The sequence below is a fragment of the Phocoena sinus genome, chromosome 1, assembly GCF_008692025.1.
Source record: "Phocoena sinus isolate mPhoSin1 chromosome 1, mPhoSin1.pri, whole genome shotgun sequence".
Lineage (NCBI taxonomy): Eukaryota > Metazoa > Chordata > Mammalia > Artiodactyla > Phocoenidae > Phocoena > Phocoena sinus.
The window spans coordinates 105,555,562-105,574,418 of NC_045763.1; the positions used below are offsets into that span (position 1 = coordinate 105,555,562).

An 18,857-nucleotide genomic window follows, 5' to 3' on the forward strand; every position below is an offset into this window, starting at 1 on the left:
GAGGCAGAAGAATGGATAAGTGACCTGGAAGATAGAATAGTGGAAATAACTGCCACAGAGCAGAATAAAGAAAAAAGAATGAAAAGAATTGAGGACAGAATCAGAGACCTCTGAGACAACATTAAACGCACCAACATTCGAATTGTAGGGGTACAAGAGGAAGAGAAAAAGAAAAGGACTGAGAAAATATTTGAAGAGATTATAGTTGAAAACTTCTCTCATATGGGAAAGGAAACAGTCAATCAAGTGCAGGAAGCGCAGAGACTCCCATACTGGATAAATCCAAGGATAAACATGCCAAGACACATATAATCAAACCATCAAAAATTAAATATAAAGAAAAAGTATTAAAAGCAGCAAGGGAAAAACAACAAATAACATACAAGGGAATCCCCATAAGGTTAACACTTGACCTTTCAGCAAAAACTCTGCAAGCCAGAAGGGAGTGGCAGGACATATTTAAAGTGATGAAAGGGAAAAACCTACAACCAAAATTACTCTCCCCAGCAAGGGTCTCACTCAGATTTGATGGAGAAATTAAAACCTTTACAGACAAGCAAAAGCTAAGAGAATTCAGCACCACCAAACCAGATTTACAACAAATGCTAAAGAAACTTCTCTAGGCAGGAAAAACAAGAGAAGGAAAAGACCTACAAAAACAAACCCCAAACAATTAAGAAAATGGTAATAGGAACATACATATTGATAATTACCTTAAATGCAAATGGATTAAATGCTCTAACCAAAAGACACAGACTGGCTGAATGGATACAAAAATAAGACCCGTATATATGCTGCCTACAAGAGACCGCTTCAGACCCGAGGAAACATACAGACTGAAAGTGAGGGGATGGAAAAAGATATTCCATGAAAATGGAAATCAAAAGAAAGGTGAAGTAGCAATTCTCATATCAGACAAAATAGACTTTAAAATAAAGACTGTTAACAAGAGACAAAGGACACTACATAATGATCAAGGGATCAATCCAAGAAGATATGACAATTGTAAATATTTATGCACCCAACATAGGAGCACCTCAATACATAAGGCAAATGCTAACAGCCATAATAGGGGAAATCGACAGTGACACAATCATAGTAGGGGACTTTAACACCCCACTTTCACCAATGGACAGATCATCCAAAATGAAAATACATAAGGAAACACAAGCTTTAAATGACACATTAGACCAGATGGACTTAATTGATATTTATAGGACATTCCATCCAACACGAACAGAATACACTTTCTTCTCAAGTGCACATGGACCATTCTCCAGGATAGATCATATCTTGGGTCACAAATTAAGTCCCAGTAAATTTAAGAAAATTGAAATCATATCAAGTATCTTTTCTGACCACAACGCTATGAGACTAGATATCAATTACAGGAAAAAACTGTAAAGAGTACAAACACATGGAGGCTAAACAATATGTTACTAAACAACCAAGAGATCACTGAAAAAAGCAAAGAGGATATCAAACTATGCCTAGAAACAAATGACAATGAAAACACGATGACCCCAAACCTATGGGATGCAGCAAAAGCTGTTCTAAGAGGGAAGTTTACAGCAATACAATCCTACCTCAAGAAACAAGAAAAATCTCAAATAAACAACCTAACCGTACACTTAAATCAATTAGAGAAAGAAGAACAGAAAACCTCAAAGTTAGCAGAAGGAAAGAAATCATAAAGATAAGATCAGAAATAAATGGAAAAGAAATGAAGGAAACAATAGCAAAGATCAATAAAACTAAAAGCTGGTTCTTTGAGAAGATAAACAAAATTGAGAAACCATTAGCCAGATTCATCAAGCAAAAAAGGGAGAAGACTCAAATCAATAGAATTAGAAATGTAAAAGAAGAAGTAACAACTGACACTACAGAAATACAAAGTATCATGAGAGACTACAACAAGCAACTATATGCCAGTAAAATGGACAATCTGGAAGAAATGGACAAATACTGAGAAAAGTACAACTTTCCAAGACTGATCCTGGAAGAAACAGAAAATATGAACAGACCAATCACAGCACTGAAATTGAAACTGTGATTAAAAAATCTTCCAACAAACAAAAGCCCAAGACCAGATGGCTTCACAGGTGAATTTTATCAAACATTTAAAGAAGAGCTAACACCTATCCTTCTCAAACTCTTCCAAAATATAGCAGAGGGAGGAACACTCCCAAACTCATTCTATGAGGCCACCATCACCCTGATACCAAAACCAAAGATGTCACAGAAAAAGAAAACTACAGGCGAATATCACTGATGAACATAGATGCAAAAATCCTCAACAAAATACTAGGGAACAGAATCCAGCAGTACATTAAAAGGATCATACACGATGATCAAGTGGGGTTTATCCCAGGAATGCAAGGATTCCTCAATATATGCAAATCAATCAATGTGATACAGCAAGCATATTAACAAATTGAAGGATAAAAACCACCTGATAGTCTCAATAGATGCAGAAAAGGCTTTCAACAAAATTCAACACTCATTTGTGATAAAAACCCTCCAGAAAGTAGGTGTAGTGGGACCTTACCTAAACATAATAAAGGCCATATTTGACAAACCCACAGCCAACATCATTCTCAATGGTGAAAAACTGAAACCATTTCCTCTAATATCAGGAACAAGACATTGGTGCCCATTTTTATCACTGTTATTCAACATAGTTTTGGAAGTTTTAGCCACAGCAATCAGAGAGGAAAAAGAAATAAAAGGAATCCAAATCAGAAAAGAAGTAAAATTGTCACTATTTGCAGATGACATGATACTATACATAGAGAATTCTAAAGATGGTAACAGAAAACTACTAGTGTTAATCAATGAATTTGGTAAAGTAGCAGGATACAAATTAATGCACAGAAATCTCTTACATTCCTATACACTAGCAAAAAAAAATCTGAAACAGAAATTATGGAAACACTTCCATTTACCATTGCAACAAAATGGATAAAATACCTAGGAATAAACCTACCTAAGGAGACAAAAGACCTGTATGCAGAAAATCATAAGACACTGATGAAAAAAATCAAAGAGGATACAAACAGATGGGGAGACATACTATGTTCTTGGATTGGAAGAATCAACATTGTGAAAATGACTATACTACCCAAAGCAATCTACAGATTCAGTGCAATCCCTATCAAACTACCAATGGTATTTTTCACAGAACTAGAACAAAAAATTTTACAATTTGTATGGAAACACAAAAGACCCTGAATAGCCAAAGCAATCTTGAGAAAGAAAAACAGAGCTGGAGAACTCAGGCTTCCTGAATTCAGACTATACTACAAACTACAGTAACCAAGACAGTATGGTACTGGCACAAAAACAGAAATATAGATCAATGGAACAGGATAGAAAGCCTAGAGATAAACCCATGCACATATGGTCAACTAATCTATGAAAAAGGAGGCAAGAATATACAATGGAGTAAAGACATCCTCTTCAATAAGTGATGCTGGGAAAACGGGACAGCTACATGTAAAAGAATGAAATTAGAAAACTCCCTAACACCATATACAAAAATAAACTCAAAATGGATTAAAGACCTAAATGTAAGGCCAGACACTATAAAACTCTTAGAGGAAAACATAGGCAGAATGCTTTATGACATAAATCACAGCAAGATCCTTTTTGATCCACCTCTTTGAGTAATGGAAATAAAAATAAACAAATGTGGCCTAAAGAACTTAAAAACTTTTGCACAGCAAAGGAAACCATAAAAAAGATGAAAAGACAACCCTCAGAATGGGAGAAAATATTTGCAAACAAAGCAACTGACAAAGGATTAATCTTCAAAATATACAAGCAGCTCATGCAGCTCAATATCAAATAAACTAACAACCTTGTCCAAAAGTGGGCGGAAGACCTAAATAGACATTTCTCCAAAGAAGATACACAGATTGCCAACAAACATATGAAAGGATGCTCAACATCACTAATCATTAGAGAAATGCAAATCAAAACCACAATGAGGTATCATGTCACACCGGTCAGAATGGCCATTATCAAAATACCTACAAAGAATAAATGCTGCAGAGGGTGTGGAGAAAAGGGAACCCTCTTGCACTGTTGGTGGGAATGTAAATTGATACAGCTACTACGGAGAACAGCATGTAGGTTCCTTAAAAAACTAAAAATAGAACTCCCATATGACCGAGCAATCCCACTACTGGGCATATACCCTGAGGAAACCATAATTCAAAAAGAGTCATGTACCACAATGTTCATTGCAGCTCTATTTACAATAGCCAGGACTTGGAAGCAACCTAAATGTCCATTGACAGGTGAATGGATAAAGAAGATGTGGTATATATATACAATAGACTATTATTCAGTAATAAAAAGAAATGAAATTGAGTTATTTGTAGCAAGATGGATGGACTTAGAGTCTGTCATACAGAGTGAAGTAAGTCAGAAAGAGAAAAACAAATACTGTATGCTAACACATATATATGGAATCTAAAAAAAGAAAAATGGTTCTGATGAACCTAGTGGCAGGACAGGAATAAAGATGCAGACCTAGAGAATGGACTTGAGGACACAGGTTGGGGTGGGGGAAGGGTAAGCTGGGACGAAGTGAGAGTGGCATGGACATATATACACTACCAAATGTAAAATAGATAGCTAGTGGGGAACAGCTGCACACCATAAGGAGATCAGCTCTGTGCTTTGTGACCACAGAGGGGTGGGATAGGGAGGGTGGGAGGGAGGCTCAAGAGGGAGGGGAGGGAGGCTCAAGAGGGAGGGGAAATGGGGATATATGTATATGTATAGCTGATTTACTTTGTTATAAAGCAGAAACTAACACACCATTGTAAAGCAATTATACTCCAATAAATATGTAAAAAAAATGAAATGGCAAATCTGGCAAGATGCAGGACTTTATGATTCTTGCTCAAGATGTTTTCTTTCACTCTTTAAAAAAACCTTAGGTGGGCCTTTCTCTAAGCTGCCACAATTACAATGCTTACTTTTTAAAATTGCAGTTGCAGGTCCCTGTATTTAATATTTCACATTATTCTTACATACTCAGTTTGTGCATTAATAAATTGAGACTAAAGGGAAAGGGAAAGACCCAAGATTGTGTGTTAAAACTAACAAATAAATATTGGGAGAGGGAAGGTTTCTGTATTGCAAAGTATCAGTAATGGGCTACTCAAACTGAATATTTTCATATTATAGGAAGACGTTCAAGCCTGCGATGTAGGCTAAAAGAAATAAAACTGAGATGAACTAGTCAGGTATATTTCTCTAAAATCTACAAATATAAAACTCCTTGAGCCCATTAACAATTTACAAAAGAAGGAAAATATGTGAATATACAGGAGAAGAGCTGAACTCTGGTCCATAGATAGATGGATATGCAAATATAGTTACTTTATAGCAGAAAAATTTGTACCTCAACTGAGGGAAATGTCTCCCATGTCCTTGACTGGAGATTAGGAGGAACAATTGTATCTAACTCTTTCTTCATTAGCCATGGTGAAGCTTCATGGAAAGGGCGAAGGACAGTGATGCTCAGGGCACCTGGTTCACAGAGAGGTATCAGAGGATCATTTCTCTTTCAGAAATATTCTGAGAAATTCAATAGGTATTCACCAAATCGAACAAACACTTTTGAGAAGCCAGACACAATGACTATGCTTAAGGACCTTACAGTCTAACAAGAAAGGAGAGACGCAGTCATGGTAACACCTAAAACAGCTGGATTTAGATCACCTGAAAGTATTAATGGACACTTCACTGTCCTTCGGAAACCACATCCAAGCCCTGTCAGTTCTACCACTAAACATTTCTTGAGTTCATCTATCTCTTCCCCCTCCAGTGACCCTAGCTTAGACTATTCCCCTCAGAGCCATCCTGTTTTGGACTACAATGACAACTAACTTTTCTGCCCACATCTACTCTGAATGAACCCCCCTCCGCAGTCAGAGTGACTGATTATGCTAGCCCATGATGTAAAATCTTTTTTGACTTCCCATTGCTTATGGGATAAAACAGAGGCCTCACCCCTGACTCAACTTGCGCTATTTTCCCTTCTGTACTTTGCCTACTTTAGCCTTTTTTCCCCTATTCTCCAAAGCTTTAAGCTTCCTGCTTTGTATTGTCTTCCAAGAAAGCTCCTCCTCCTATTTTAATTAATGCCTACTTATCCAGTAGCTCTTGGCTCCAGTGTTTTCAGGGAAGCCTTCTAGACTATGTCAGGCTCCTCTGTTAGATGTTCTCATAGAATCATATTCCTTTACTTCATAGATCTTTTCCCAATTTATAATGATACGGTTATTTGTGTGATTATACATTTAATGCCTATCTCTCTCATTAAAGTCTAAGCTCTCTGAAAGCAGGGTCCATTGCGGTCTTAGCTCACCATTGTATTCCTAACACCCAGCCAGTGTTTGGCACATGGTGGTTTTTCACGTAGATGCTAGTTAAACAACAAACAAAGCAATTTGAGATGAATTCCTATTCTCTTACAGTTCCACACACAGACTGCACAACCAGTCAGCGCTCCCCACTCCCCATATTCACACAGAAAGAGCAAATTTATAACATCACACAATGTACATTGATACATTCAAAGATACAATTGTACATAGATGCAGGCATATTCATAAATGAGCACAAAATATATCCCACCAACCAGAGAAAAGATAAAAAGGAAACACACACATAAACCTAGATAGAGCACATTGCTTTGGTACACAGATAACATGAAAGTTTTTTTTTTCCTGTGTTTAAATACACGTTACATATACGGTGGCTCTTACTTAGTGCAATATATGTCTCTAACCTTTAATCACACACTAATTTCTTTCAAATTGATGAAAACATATAAATGCCCAATGAATATAATATGTAACTTATCCTATATTTCAGGTTGATTTTCTAACTGACACGTGAAATGTACTTTCTCCTCTAGTTGTACTAAATTCACCAAGGCAACACATTCAAAATGCTAAAAAATGAACTTATGAAAGATAACTCACTTTTGTTTTTCCCTACCAAGATGAAACAAACACATAAATAGGAACCTAGGTACATAACTAAACATACCTAACAGATATAAATGCAGATACAAATCTGCTTATAGGTAGTAGGGGGATCATACACAATTTATATAGGTTGATGCTTAGATTAAGCGTGGTACAAACATAAATCACTATAAATTGGTTGACATGGCCAGGTGAAAAGTAGAGTTGAAAAGCGAGCAAAGGGAAAAAAGTAGAGACGACACGGGGGTAGATTGGATAAGGAGGATGAGAGCTGGTAAAGGGACTCAACGAGTTCCAGTCTGGATTCCCTACCTGGCTGTTCCTGTACTGGCTCTTGAAGAACTACGGTAGTTGAGTCTCCGTATGCCAAGGAGAGGTATTCTTCTATGTCACTGTCCCGAAGAAGTTCCACTCCTGATCCATCAGCATAGATAATAAAAAACCTATTTGAAGAAATAAAAATCTAATCCCTTGACATATTCAGCTAAAATGCTCCTTGAACTTGGAATTGAAAATAAAAGTCATGATGTTATTTTTATCATATTACCTGGGGACATGTTCACCATAGATTTGCAGATGATTCTTACGAAGGTGAGTGGATGATAATGTGTCATAGCCTTCAGCTTTTGCATTTAAATCATCTTCCAAATTGTTTTCAGGTAGGATAGTTGATGCACTACCATCAGCCATGACCTAAGGGACATAGTATAGAAGCAACTAAAAGAAAAGAAAAATGCCATAAACTTACATTTCTTTTGATCCCATTTGAGAAAGCAGGTGATCTTTTGGTTACTCAGAAAATCAGGGATATTTCTTTGTAAGGAATTGTGCACTAAGTATAGATTGCATTAATAAAAGTGAAAACCTAGTAGCACATCTCCACTTACAAACCACACCTGGACTGTGAAAACAAACAGGAAGACAAACCTGAATACATTCAGAGGAAGGTGTCTAGGATGGTAGGGGACTCACTTATCTTCTGATGATAAGTTCAGGGAACTGAGAATTTAAACATGGAGGGAAGGCTATTTATGTGACGGTTGTCTTGAAATATTAAGAGTGACAGTATGGATTCTAAGCACAGAAATAGGACTCATGGATATACAGGGAGATAGATTGAGTCTCACTATGAGAAGAATTGTTCTAGCCATTACTACTGTCTAGCTATGGTGTGGTCAGGCTGAAAGGCCACTGAAGGGAATGCCCAAGAAGAGCATCAATGTCTAGAATAATGTTTGGCTTGCATGTTTCAACTCAGAGGGTTTGGGCTTTAGGTTTCAATTTCAATTTCTTGCACACTGAAATCTCTTAGCAGCCCGAACTCATGCTGTGAAGTTTCAGTGACTTAGCACAGAAAAACTAAGTTGGATCAGGGCTTGTCTGCATCTCAAAGTTGGGGACTCTGTGGTACGGTTCCAAATCTAAAAAGTAACTTCACCACTCGCCGGACAACACATGAAATTCCACCGCTGGGTGAGGAGTGAAAAAAAAAGTGCCTAGAGAAGGGGCTGGCAAACATCTTTTTGTCAAGGGCCAGATAATAAATATTTTAGGGTTTGTTGGCTGTAGAGCTTCTGTTGCAACTACTCAACTCTGTCATTATATGCAAAAGCAGCCAGAGATAATATGTAAACAAATGAGCGTGGCTATGTTGCAGTAAAACTTTATAGTGACACTGAAATTTGAATTTCTTTTAATTTTTATGTGTCATGAAATATTCTTCTCCTTTTGATTTCCCCCAACCATTTAAAAATGTAAAATGCAGTCACTCTGCATTTTTAGCTCATGGGCCCATACAAACAAGTGGCCATGGTTTGCCAATGCCTGGCTTAGAGATAAGAGGAAGGACAGAGAAACAGAAGACGGAGCTCTACCACTGAATAGCTAAGCATCTTTCCAGGCTTCCCAACACCCCATCCTCAGCCCTACTGGAACCCTCACACTAACTGATAGCTCTCACTTTGGATTCTCTGCCTAGTTAAGCAGACTTGCCTGGTGCCCCATGTATTTTCTCTCACTTGAACCCAGATACAGAGCATTTATATCACTCTTCTTTGTTGGCATTATTTTTAGATGGTTAGTAACTTTCTTCCCTTTTGTTCTAATTACTTATTTGGCTTTAGCATTTCAACCATCCTCATTGTTGGACTTGCTATCTCCTAATGAAGTACACTTGAGAATTGAAGGTACTGACATTCATTGCTGCTGTCCAAAGTGTATTGGCAGTTAGTGGATAACTAATCCCAAGGCAGCTAAGATAAAATGCTATAGGGGAGCTCTCTCTCTTTTTTTTTTTTTCGGTACGCAGGCCTCTCACTGTTGTGGCCTCTCCCGCTGCGGAGCACAGGCTCCGGACGCGCAGGCTCAGCGGCCATGGCTCACAGGCGCCAACCGCTCCACGGCATGTGGGATCTTCCCGGACCGGGGCACGAACCCATGTCCCCTGTGTCGGCAGGTGGACTCTCAACCACTGCGCCACCAGGGAAGCCCAGCCGGGGAGCTCTCTTGTGTGAAATATCTCAAAAGCAAAGCCATAGCCTCTCTCTCCATAATAATGATGCACTTTACCTGAAAGGTGTTTCCTTCGGGATCCATGACCTCACAGATAACCTCTGATGTGTGCTTCATGATGTACCTGCTAGCTCTCAGCTGCTCACGTTTTTGAAAAGGATGGTATATATCACTGCTTGATTCATGGCAATATATAGCTGAACAGTCCCTATCAATATGAAGACAGCCTGTGTTTGGAGGTAACACCTGGAAGGGTAACAGGAAGAGAGATATTATTAAAAATTTCTTGTTTGATTTGAGGGACTTATAAAATCATTTAAGGAAAAAAATTATACATAGAACCCAGACACAAACTGTGTTTCCAGGAAGAAAACAAGAGAAGACTTAAGTTTTGGGAAGGACTACTTAATAAGGAGTCAAACTGATTAGGATATAATTGCTCCTGTGTCTCACATTTTGTCTACTCACTTTAATATTTCTTCCAAGTAATTGCTTTGTACCTTATTTCAGATGTTTAATATAAAATATTAAAAACATATTTTAACTTAAGTAAACACACTTGGCACTATTCAAAACAACTAGAATCCTTTTATGTTTTTCGGCAAGAAGCATCTCCAAGAGGGTAAAAGCTATGGGACAAATGCTTTTAGAAGCTTTTATTTATCGTTATTCCTATGGTGGCTGACACAGTCCTTAAGTAATAGCTTTTGTGTAATGACTTCTGGTTCAGATAGATTCTTTTTTTGAGATGTAATTCACATGTCATAAATTCACTTTTTTAAAGTGTATATGCAGTGGATTTTGTATATTCAAAAACTTGTGCAAACATTATCACTAACTCCATAACATTTTCATCACCCCCCAAAGAAACCCTGATGCCATTAGCAGTCACTCTGCATCACTCCTGACATTGACAACCATTGATCTGCTGTCTCTATGGATTTGACTATTTCAGACATTTCATATAAATGGAAGCACGTGACATGTGGCCTCTTCTGTCTGGCTTCTTTTACTTAGCATAATGTTTTCAAGATTCATCTATGTTGTAGCGTGTATCAATACTTCATTCTGTTTATTTTTCACCTGAGTTTAGATGTGTGAGATTTGGAAGTTTTTCTGCTAACATATCCAGACCTCCATAGATTCTGTCACTGAGCTCAAGCTTTTTCAATTTAGGTAGTTTGGGGAGATTTGAAACTGAAATCAAGCCTACATTTATTAAACTGAGGAACTCTAAGTTCACAAATTCAGCCATTAAGCCCTCAATTTTCCCATCATTTGATTTGCAATTGTCCAGGACAAGTTCTCAAACAGCTGCCAGGGTTCAGTTCCTCAGCTCCAGATGGATCTTCCTCTTCATGTCCGTGTTTCTCTCTTCCCCCTTCTTCAAACTTAACTTTCCATGGTGGGGGCAGAGTGGGGAGAGGTGTCCCAGCCTGTGCAGCGAGGGCCATTGGAAGTGGTTGGCTTGTGGCAGACAGATCAAAACTACAATGAGGTATCACTTCACACAGGTCAGAATGGCCATCGCCAAAAGTCTACAAACAATAAATGCTGGAGATGGTGTGGAGAAAAGGGGACCCTCCTACACTGTTGGTGGGAATGTAAATTGGTACAACCACTATGGAGAACAGTATGGAGGTTCCTTAAAAAGCTAAAAATAGAGTTACCATATGATCCAGCAATCCCATTCCTGGGCATATATCTGGAGAAAACTATACTTCAAAAAGATACATGCACCCCAATATTCACTGCAGCACTATTTACAACAGCCAAGACATGGAAACAACCTAAATGTCTACCAGCTGAGGAATGGATAAAGAAGATGTGGTACATATACACAATGGAATATTACTCAGCCATAAAAAGAATGAAATAATGCCATTTGCAGCAACATGCATGGACTTGGAGATTATTATACTAAGTAAAGTAAGTCAGACAGAGAAAGACAAATATCATTTATATGTGGAATCTAAAAAAAAGATACAAATGAACTTACTAACAAAACAGAAACAGACTCACAGACTTTGAAAACAAGCTTACAGTTATCAAAGGGGAAAGGTTGGAGGAGGGATAAATTAGAAGTTTGGGATTAATATATACACACTAATATATATATAAAACAGATAATAAACAAGGACCCACTGTATAGCACAGGGAACTCTACTCAATATTCTGTAATAACCTATATGGGGAAAGAATCTGAGAAAGAAAGAATATATGTATATGTATTCACCTTGCTGTACACCTGAAACTAACACAATATTTTAAATCAACTATACTCCAATAGAAAATTAAAATTAAAATGTAAAATAAAAATTGAATTAAAATCAATAAAATCTAAAAAAACTTCATTCTGTTTTATGGATAATATTCCATTATATGGATATATCAAATTTTGTTTATTCATGAGTTGATGGACATTGGAGTTGTTTTCACAGTCTTGTTATTATTAAAAATGCTGCAATCAACAACTGTGTATAAGTTTTTTTTTTTTTTTTTTTTTTTTTAACATCTTTATTGGGGTATAATTGCTTTACAATGGTGTGTTAGTTTCTGCTTTATAACAAAGTGAATCAGCTATACATATACATATGTTCCCATATGTCTTCCCTCTTGCATCTCCCTCCCTCCCACTCTCCCCATCCCACCCTTCCAGGCTGTCACAAAGCACCGAGCTAATATCCCTGTGCCTTGCGGCTGCTTCCCCCCAGCTATCTACCTTACTACGTTTGTTAGTGTGTATATGTCCATGACTCTCTCTCGCCCTGTCAAAACTCACCCCTCCCCCTCCCCATACCCTCAAGTCCGTTCTCCAGTAGGTCTGCGTCTTTATTCCTATCTTACCCCTAGGTTCTTCATGACATTTTTTTCCCTTAAATCCCATATATATGTGTTAGCATACGGTATTTGTCTTTTTCTTTCTGACTTACTTCACTCTGTATGACAGACTCTAGGTCTATCCATCTCATTACAAATAGCTCAATTTCATTTCTTTTTAAGGCTGAGTAATATTCCATTGTGTATATGTGCCACATCTTCTTTATCCATTCATCCGATGATGGGCGCTTAGGTTGTTTCCATGTCCTGGCTATTGTAAATAGAGCTGCAATGAACATTTTGGTACATGACTCTTTTTGAATTTTGGTTTTCTCAGGGTATATGCCAAGTAGTGGGATTGCTGGGTCATATGGTAATTCTATTTGTAGTTTTTTAAGGAACCTCCATACTGTTCTCCACAGTGGCTGAACCAATTCACATTCCCACCAGCAGTGCAAGAGTGTCCCCTTTTCTCCACACCCTCTCCAGCATTTATTGTTTCTAGATTTTTTGATGATGGCCATTCTGACTGGTGTGAGATGATATCTCATTGTAGTTTTGATTTGCATTTCTCTAATGATTAATGATGTTGAGCATTCTTTCATGTGTTTGTTGGCATTCTGTATATCTTCTTTGGAGAAATGTCTATTTAGGTCTTCTGCCCATTTTTGGATGGGGTTGTTTGTTTTTTTGTTATTGAGCTGCATGAGCTGCTTGTAAATTTTGGAGATTAATCCTTTGTCAGTTGCTTCATTTGCAAATGTTTTCTCCCATTCTGAGGGTTGTCTTTTGGTCTTGGTTATGGTTTCCTTTGCTGTGCAAAAGCTTTGAAGTTTCATTAGGTCCCATTTGTTTATTTTTGTTTTTATTTCCATTACTCTAGGAGGTGGGTCAGAAAGGATCTTGCTGTGATTTATGTCATAGAGTGTTCTTCCTATGTTTTCTTCTAAGAGTTTGATAGTTTCTGGCCTTACATTGAGGTCTTTAATCCATTTTGAGCTTATTTTTGTGTATGGTGTTAGGGAGTGATCTAATCTCATACTTTTACATGTACCTGTCCAGTTTTCCCAGCACCATTTATTGAAGAGGCTGTCCTTTCTCCACTGTACATTCCTGCCTCCTTTATCAAAGATAAGGTGTCCATATGTGCGTGGGTTTATCTCTGGGCTTTCTATCCTGTTCCACTGATCTGTCTTTCTGTTTTTGTGCCAGTACCATACTGTCTTGATGACTGTTGCTTTGTAATATAGTCTGAAGTCAGGGAGCCTGATTCCTCCAGCTCCTTTTTTCGTTCTCAAGATTGCTTTGGCTATTCGGGGTCTTTTGTGTTTCCATACAAATTGCGAAATTTTTTGTTCTAGTTCTGTGAAAAATGCCAGTGGTAGTTTGATAGGGATTGCATTGAATCTGTAGATTGCTTTGGGTAGTAGAGTCATTTTCACAATGTTGATTCTTCCCATCCAAGAACATGGTATATCTCTCCATCTATTTGTATCATCTTTAATTTCTTTCATCAGTGTCTTATAATTTTCTGCATACAGGTCTTTCGTATCCTTAGGTAGGTTTATTCCTAGATATTTTATTCTTTTTGTTGCAATGGTAAATGGGAGTGTTTTCTTGATTTCACTTTCAGATTTTTCATCATTAGTATATAGGAATGCCAGAGATTTCTGTGCATTAATTTTGTATCCTGCTACTTTACCAAATTCATTGATTAGCTCTAGTAGTTTTCTGGTAGCATCTTTAGGATTCTCTATGTATAGTATCATGTCATCTGCAAACAGTGACAGCTTTACTTCTTCTTTTCCGATGTGGATTCCTTTTATTTCCTTTTCTTCTCTGATTGCTGTGGCTAAAACTTCCAAAACTATGTTGAATAAGAGTGGTGAGAGTGGGCAACCTTGTCTTGTTCCTGATCTTAGTGGAAATGCTTTCAGTTTTTCACCATTGAGGATGATGTTTGCTGTGGGCTTGTCATATATGGCTTTTATTATGTTTAGGAAAGTTCCCTCTATGCCTACTTTCTGGAGGGTTTTTATCATAAATGGGTGTTGAATTTTGTCGAAAGCTTTCTCTGCATCTATTGAGATGATCATATGGTTTTTCTCCTTCAATTTGTTAATATGGTTTATCACATTGATAGATTTGCGTATATTGAAGAATCCTTGCATTCCTGGAATAAACCCCACTTGATCATGGTGTATGATCCTTTTAATGTGCTGTTGGATTCTGTTTGCTAGTATTTTGTTGAGGATTTTTGCATCTATGTTCATCAGTGATATTGGCCTGTAGTTTTCTTTCTTTGTGACATCCTTGTCTGGTTTTGGTATCAAGGTGATGGTGGCTTCGTAGAAGGAATTTGGGAGTGTTCCTCCCTCTGCTATATTTTGGAAGAGTTCGAGAAGGATAGGTGTTAGCTCTTCTCTAAACGTTTGATAGAATTCACCTGTGAAGCCATCTGGTCCTGGGCTTTTGTTTGTTGGAAGATTTTTAATCACAGTTTCAATTTCAGTGCTTGTGATTGGTCTCTTCATATTTTCTATTTCTTCCTGATTCAGTCTTGGCAGGTTGTGCATTTCTAAGAATTTGTCCATTTCTTCCAGATTGTCCATTTTATTGGCATAGAGTTGCTTGTAGTAATCTCTCATGATTTTTTTTATTTCTGCAGTGTCAGTTGTTACTTCTCCTTTCTCATTTCTAATTCTATTGATTTGAGTCTTCTCCCTTTTTTTCTTGATGAGTCTGGCTAGTGGTTTATCTATTTTGTTTATCTTCTCAAAGAACCAGCTTTTAGTTTTATTGATCTTTGCTATTGTTTCCTTCATTTCTTTTTCATTTATTTCTGATCTGATTTTTATGATTTCTTTCTTTCTGCTAGCTTTGGGGTTTTTTTGTTCTTCTTTCTCTAATTGCTTGAGGTGCAAGGTTAGGTTGTTTATTCGAGATGTTTCCTGCTTCTTAAGGTGGGCTTGTATTGCTATAAACTTCCCCCTTAGAACTGCTTTTGCTGCATCCCATAGGTTTTGGGTCGTTGTGTCTCCATTGTCATTTGTTTCTAGGTATTTTTTTATTTCCTCTTTGATTTCTTCAGTGATCACTTCATTATTAAGTAGTGTATTGTTTAGCCTCCATGTGTTTGTATTTTTTAAAGATCTTTTCCTGTAATTGATATCTAGTCTCATGGCGTTGTGGTCGGAAAAGATACTTGATACAATTTCAGTTTTCTTAAATTTACCAAGGCTTGATTTGTGACCCAAGATATGATCTATCCTGGAGAATGTTCCATGAGCACTTGAGAAAAATGTGTATTCTGTTGTTTTTGGATGGAGTGTCCTATAAATATCAATTAAGTCCATCTTGTTTAATGTATCATTTAAAGCTTGTGTTTCCTTATTTATTTTCATTTTGGATGATCTGTCCATGGGTGAAAGTGGGGTGTTAAAGTCCCCTACTATGAATGTGTTACTGTTGATCTCCCCTTTTATGGTTGTTAGTATTTGCCTTATGTATTGAGGTGCTCCTATGTTGGGTGCATAAATATTTACAATTGTTATATCTTCTTCTTGGATCGATCCCTTGATCATTATGTAGTGTCCTTCTTTGTCCCTTTTAATAGTCCTTATTTTAAAGTCTATTTTGTCTGATATGAGAATTGCTACTCCAGCTTTCTTTTGGTTTCCATTTGCATGGAATATCTTTTTCCATCCCCTTACTTTCAGTCTGTATGTGTCTCTAGTTCTGAAGTGGGTCTCTTGTAGACAGCATATATAAGGGTCTTGTTTTTGTATCCATTCAGCCAATCTGTGTCTTTTGGTGGGAGCATTTAGTCCATTTACATTTAAGGTAATTATCGATATGTATGTTCCTATTTCCATTTTATATATTGTTTTGGGTTCGCTACTATAGGTCATTTCCTTCTCTTGTGTTTCGTGTCTAGAGAAGTTCCTTTAGCATTTGTTGTAAAGCTGGTTTGGTGGTGCTGAACTCTCTCAGCTTTTGCTTGTCTGTAAAGGTTTTAATTTCTCCATCAAATGTGAATGAGATCCTTGCTGGGTAGAGTAGTCTTGGTTGCAGGCTATTCTCCTTCATCACTTTCAGTATGTCCTGCCACTCCCTTCTGGCTTGTAGGGTTTCTGCTGAGAGATCAGCTGTTAACCTTATGGGGATTCCCTTGTGTGTTATTTGTTGTTTTTCCCTTGCTGCTTTTAATATGCTTTCTTTGTATTTAATTTTTGACAGTTTGATTAATATGTGTCTTGGCGTGTTTCTCCTTGTATTTATCCTGTATGGGACCCTCTGTGCTTCCTGGACTTGATTAACTATTTCCTTTCCCATATTAGGGAAGTTTTCAACTATAATCTCTTCAAATATTTTCTCAGTCCCTTTCTTTCTTTCTTCTTCTTCTGGAACCCCTATAATTCGAATGTTGGTGCGTTTCATGTTGTCCCAGAGGTCTCTGAGACTGTCCTCAGTTCTTTTCATTCTTTTTTCTTTATTCTGCTCTGCAGTAGTTATTTCCACTACTTTATCTTCCAGGTCACTTATCCGTTCTTCTGCCTCAGTTATTCTGCTATTGATCCTATCTAGAGTGATTTTAATTTCATTTATTGCATTGTTCATCGTTGCTTGTTTCGTCTTTAGTTCTTGTAGGTCCTTGTTAACTGTTTCTTGCATTTTGTCCATTCTACTTCCAAGATTTCGGATCATCCTTACTATCATTATTCTGAATTCTTTTTCAGGTAGATTGCCTATTTCCTCTTCATTTGTTAGGTCTGGTGGGTTTTTATCTTGCTCCTTCATCTGCTGTGTGTTTTTCTGTCTTCTCATTTTGCTTATCTTACTGTGTTTGGGGTCTCCTTTTTGCAGGCTGCACTTTCGTAGTTCCCGTTGTTTTTGATGTCTGTCTCCAGTGGCTAAGGTTGTTTCAGTGGGTTGTGTAGGCTTCCTGGTGGAGGGGACTAGTGCCTGTGTTGTGCTGGATGAGGCTGGATCTTGTCTCTCTAGTGGGCAGGTTCACGTCTGGTGGTGTGTTTTGGGGTGTCTGTGGCCTTATTATGATTTTAGGCAGCCTCTCTGCTAATGGGTGGGGTTGTGTTCCTGTTTTGCTAGTTGTTTGGCATAGGTTGTCCAGCACTGTGGCTTGCTGGTCGTTGAGTGAAGCTGGGTGCTGGTGTTAAGATGGAGGTCTCTGGGAGATTTCCAGCGTTTAATATTATGTGGAGCTGGGAGGTCTCTTGTTGACCAGTGTCCTGAAGTTGGCTCTCCTACCTCAGAGGCAGAGCCCTGACTCCTGGCTGGAGCACCAAGAGCCGTTCATCCACACAGCTCAGAATAAAAGGGAGAAAAAGTAGGGAGAATTAGTAGAAGTATGAGTAAAGAAAGAAGGAAAGGAGGAAAGGAAGGAAGGAAGAAAGAAGCAAAGAAGGAAAGAAAGGAGGGAGGGAGGGAGGGAGGGAGGAAGGAAGGAAGGAGGGAAAGAAGGAAAAAAGACAGAAAGAAAGATGATACAGTAAAAATAAAATAAAGTATAATATAGTTATTGAATTAAAAAATATTTAGAAAAAAAAAAAAAAGGGACGGATAGCACCTTAGGACAAATGTTGGAAGCAAAGCTATACAGAGAAAATCTTACACAGAAGCATACACATACACCTTCACAAAAAGAGGTAAAGGGGGAAAAATCATAAATCCTGCTCCCTGAGACCACCTCCTCAATTTGGGGTGATTCGTTGTCTAAAGGAGGGAAGGAAGGAAGGAAAGAAAGAAAGAACGAAGGTAAAGTATAATAAAGTTATTACAATTAAACTTAATTATTAAGAAAAAGAATTTTTAAAAAAAAGTCATGGACGGATAGAGCCCTAGGACAAATGGTGGAAGCAAGAGTATACAGACAAGATCTCACACAGAAGCATACACGTACACATTCACAAAAAGAGGAAAAGGGAAAAAAATCATATGTCTCGCTCCTAAAGTCCACCTCTTCAATTTGGGATCATTCCTTGTCTATTCAGGTATTCCACAGATGCAGGGTATATCAAGTTGATTGTGGAGCTTTAATCCGCTGCTTCTGTGGCTGCTGGGAGAGATTTCCCTTTCTCTTCTTTGTTCTCACAGCTCACAGGAGCTCAGCTTTGGATTTGGCCCTGCCTCTGCGTGTAGGTCGCTGGAGGGCGTCTGTTTTTTCGCTCAGACAGGACGGGGTTAAAGGAGCCGCTGATTCGGGGGCTCCGGCTCACTCAGGCCGGGGGTTGGGGGATGGGGGAAGGAGGGGCACTGCGTGCGGGGCGGGCCTGCGGCGGCAGAGGCCGGCGTGACGCTGCACCAGCCTGAGGCCCGCCGTGCGTACTCCCGGGGAAGCTGTCCCCGGATCCCGGGAACCCGGCAGTGGCGGCCTGCACAGGCTCCGCGGAAGAGGGGTGTGGAGAGTGACCTGTGCTCGCACACAGGCCTCTTGGTGGCGGCAGCAGCAGCCTTAGCGTCTCCCGCCTGGCTCTGGGGTCTGCGGTTTTAGCCGCG

At 38.4% G+C, this 18,857-nt stretch overlaps 1 protein-coding gene across 1 annotated transcript in view; it reads right to left on the reverse strand.

The window, feature by feature from the left end:
* SPAG17 (sperm associated antigen 17) overlaps positions 1 to 18,857 on the reverse strand; it is a 232,028-nt gene that overhangs the window by 43,412 nt on the left and 169,759 nt on the right. The window contains 4 exon segments of the mRNA XM_032628568.1: positions 5,417 to 5,544; positions 7,323 to 7,453; positions 7,558 to 7,703; positions 9,579 to 9,767. Of these exon segments, the coding sequence (XP_032484459.1) occupies positions 5,417 to 5,544; positions 7,323 to 7,453; positions 7,558 to 7,703; positions 9,579 to 9,767 (594 nt within the window).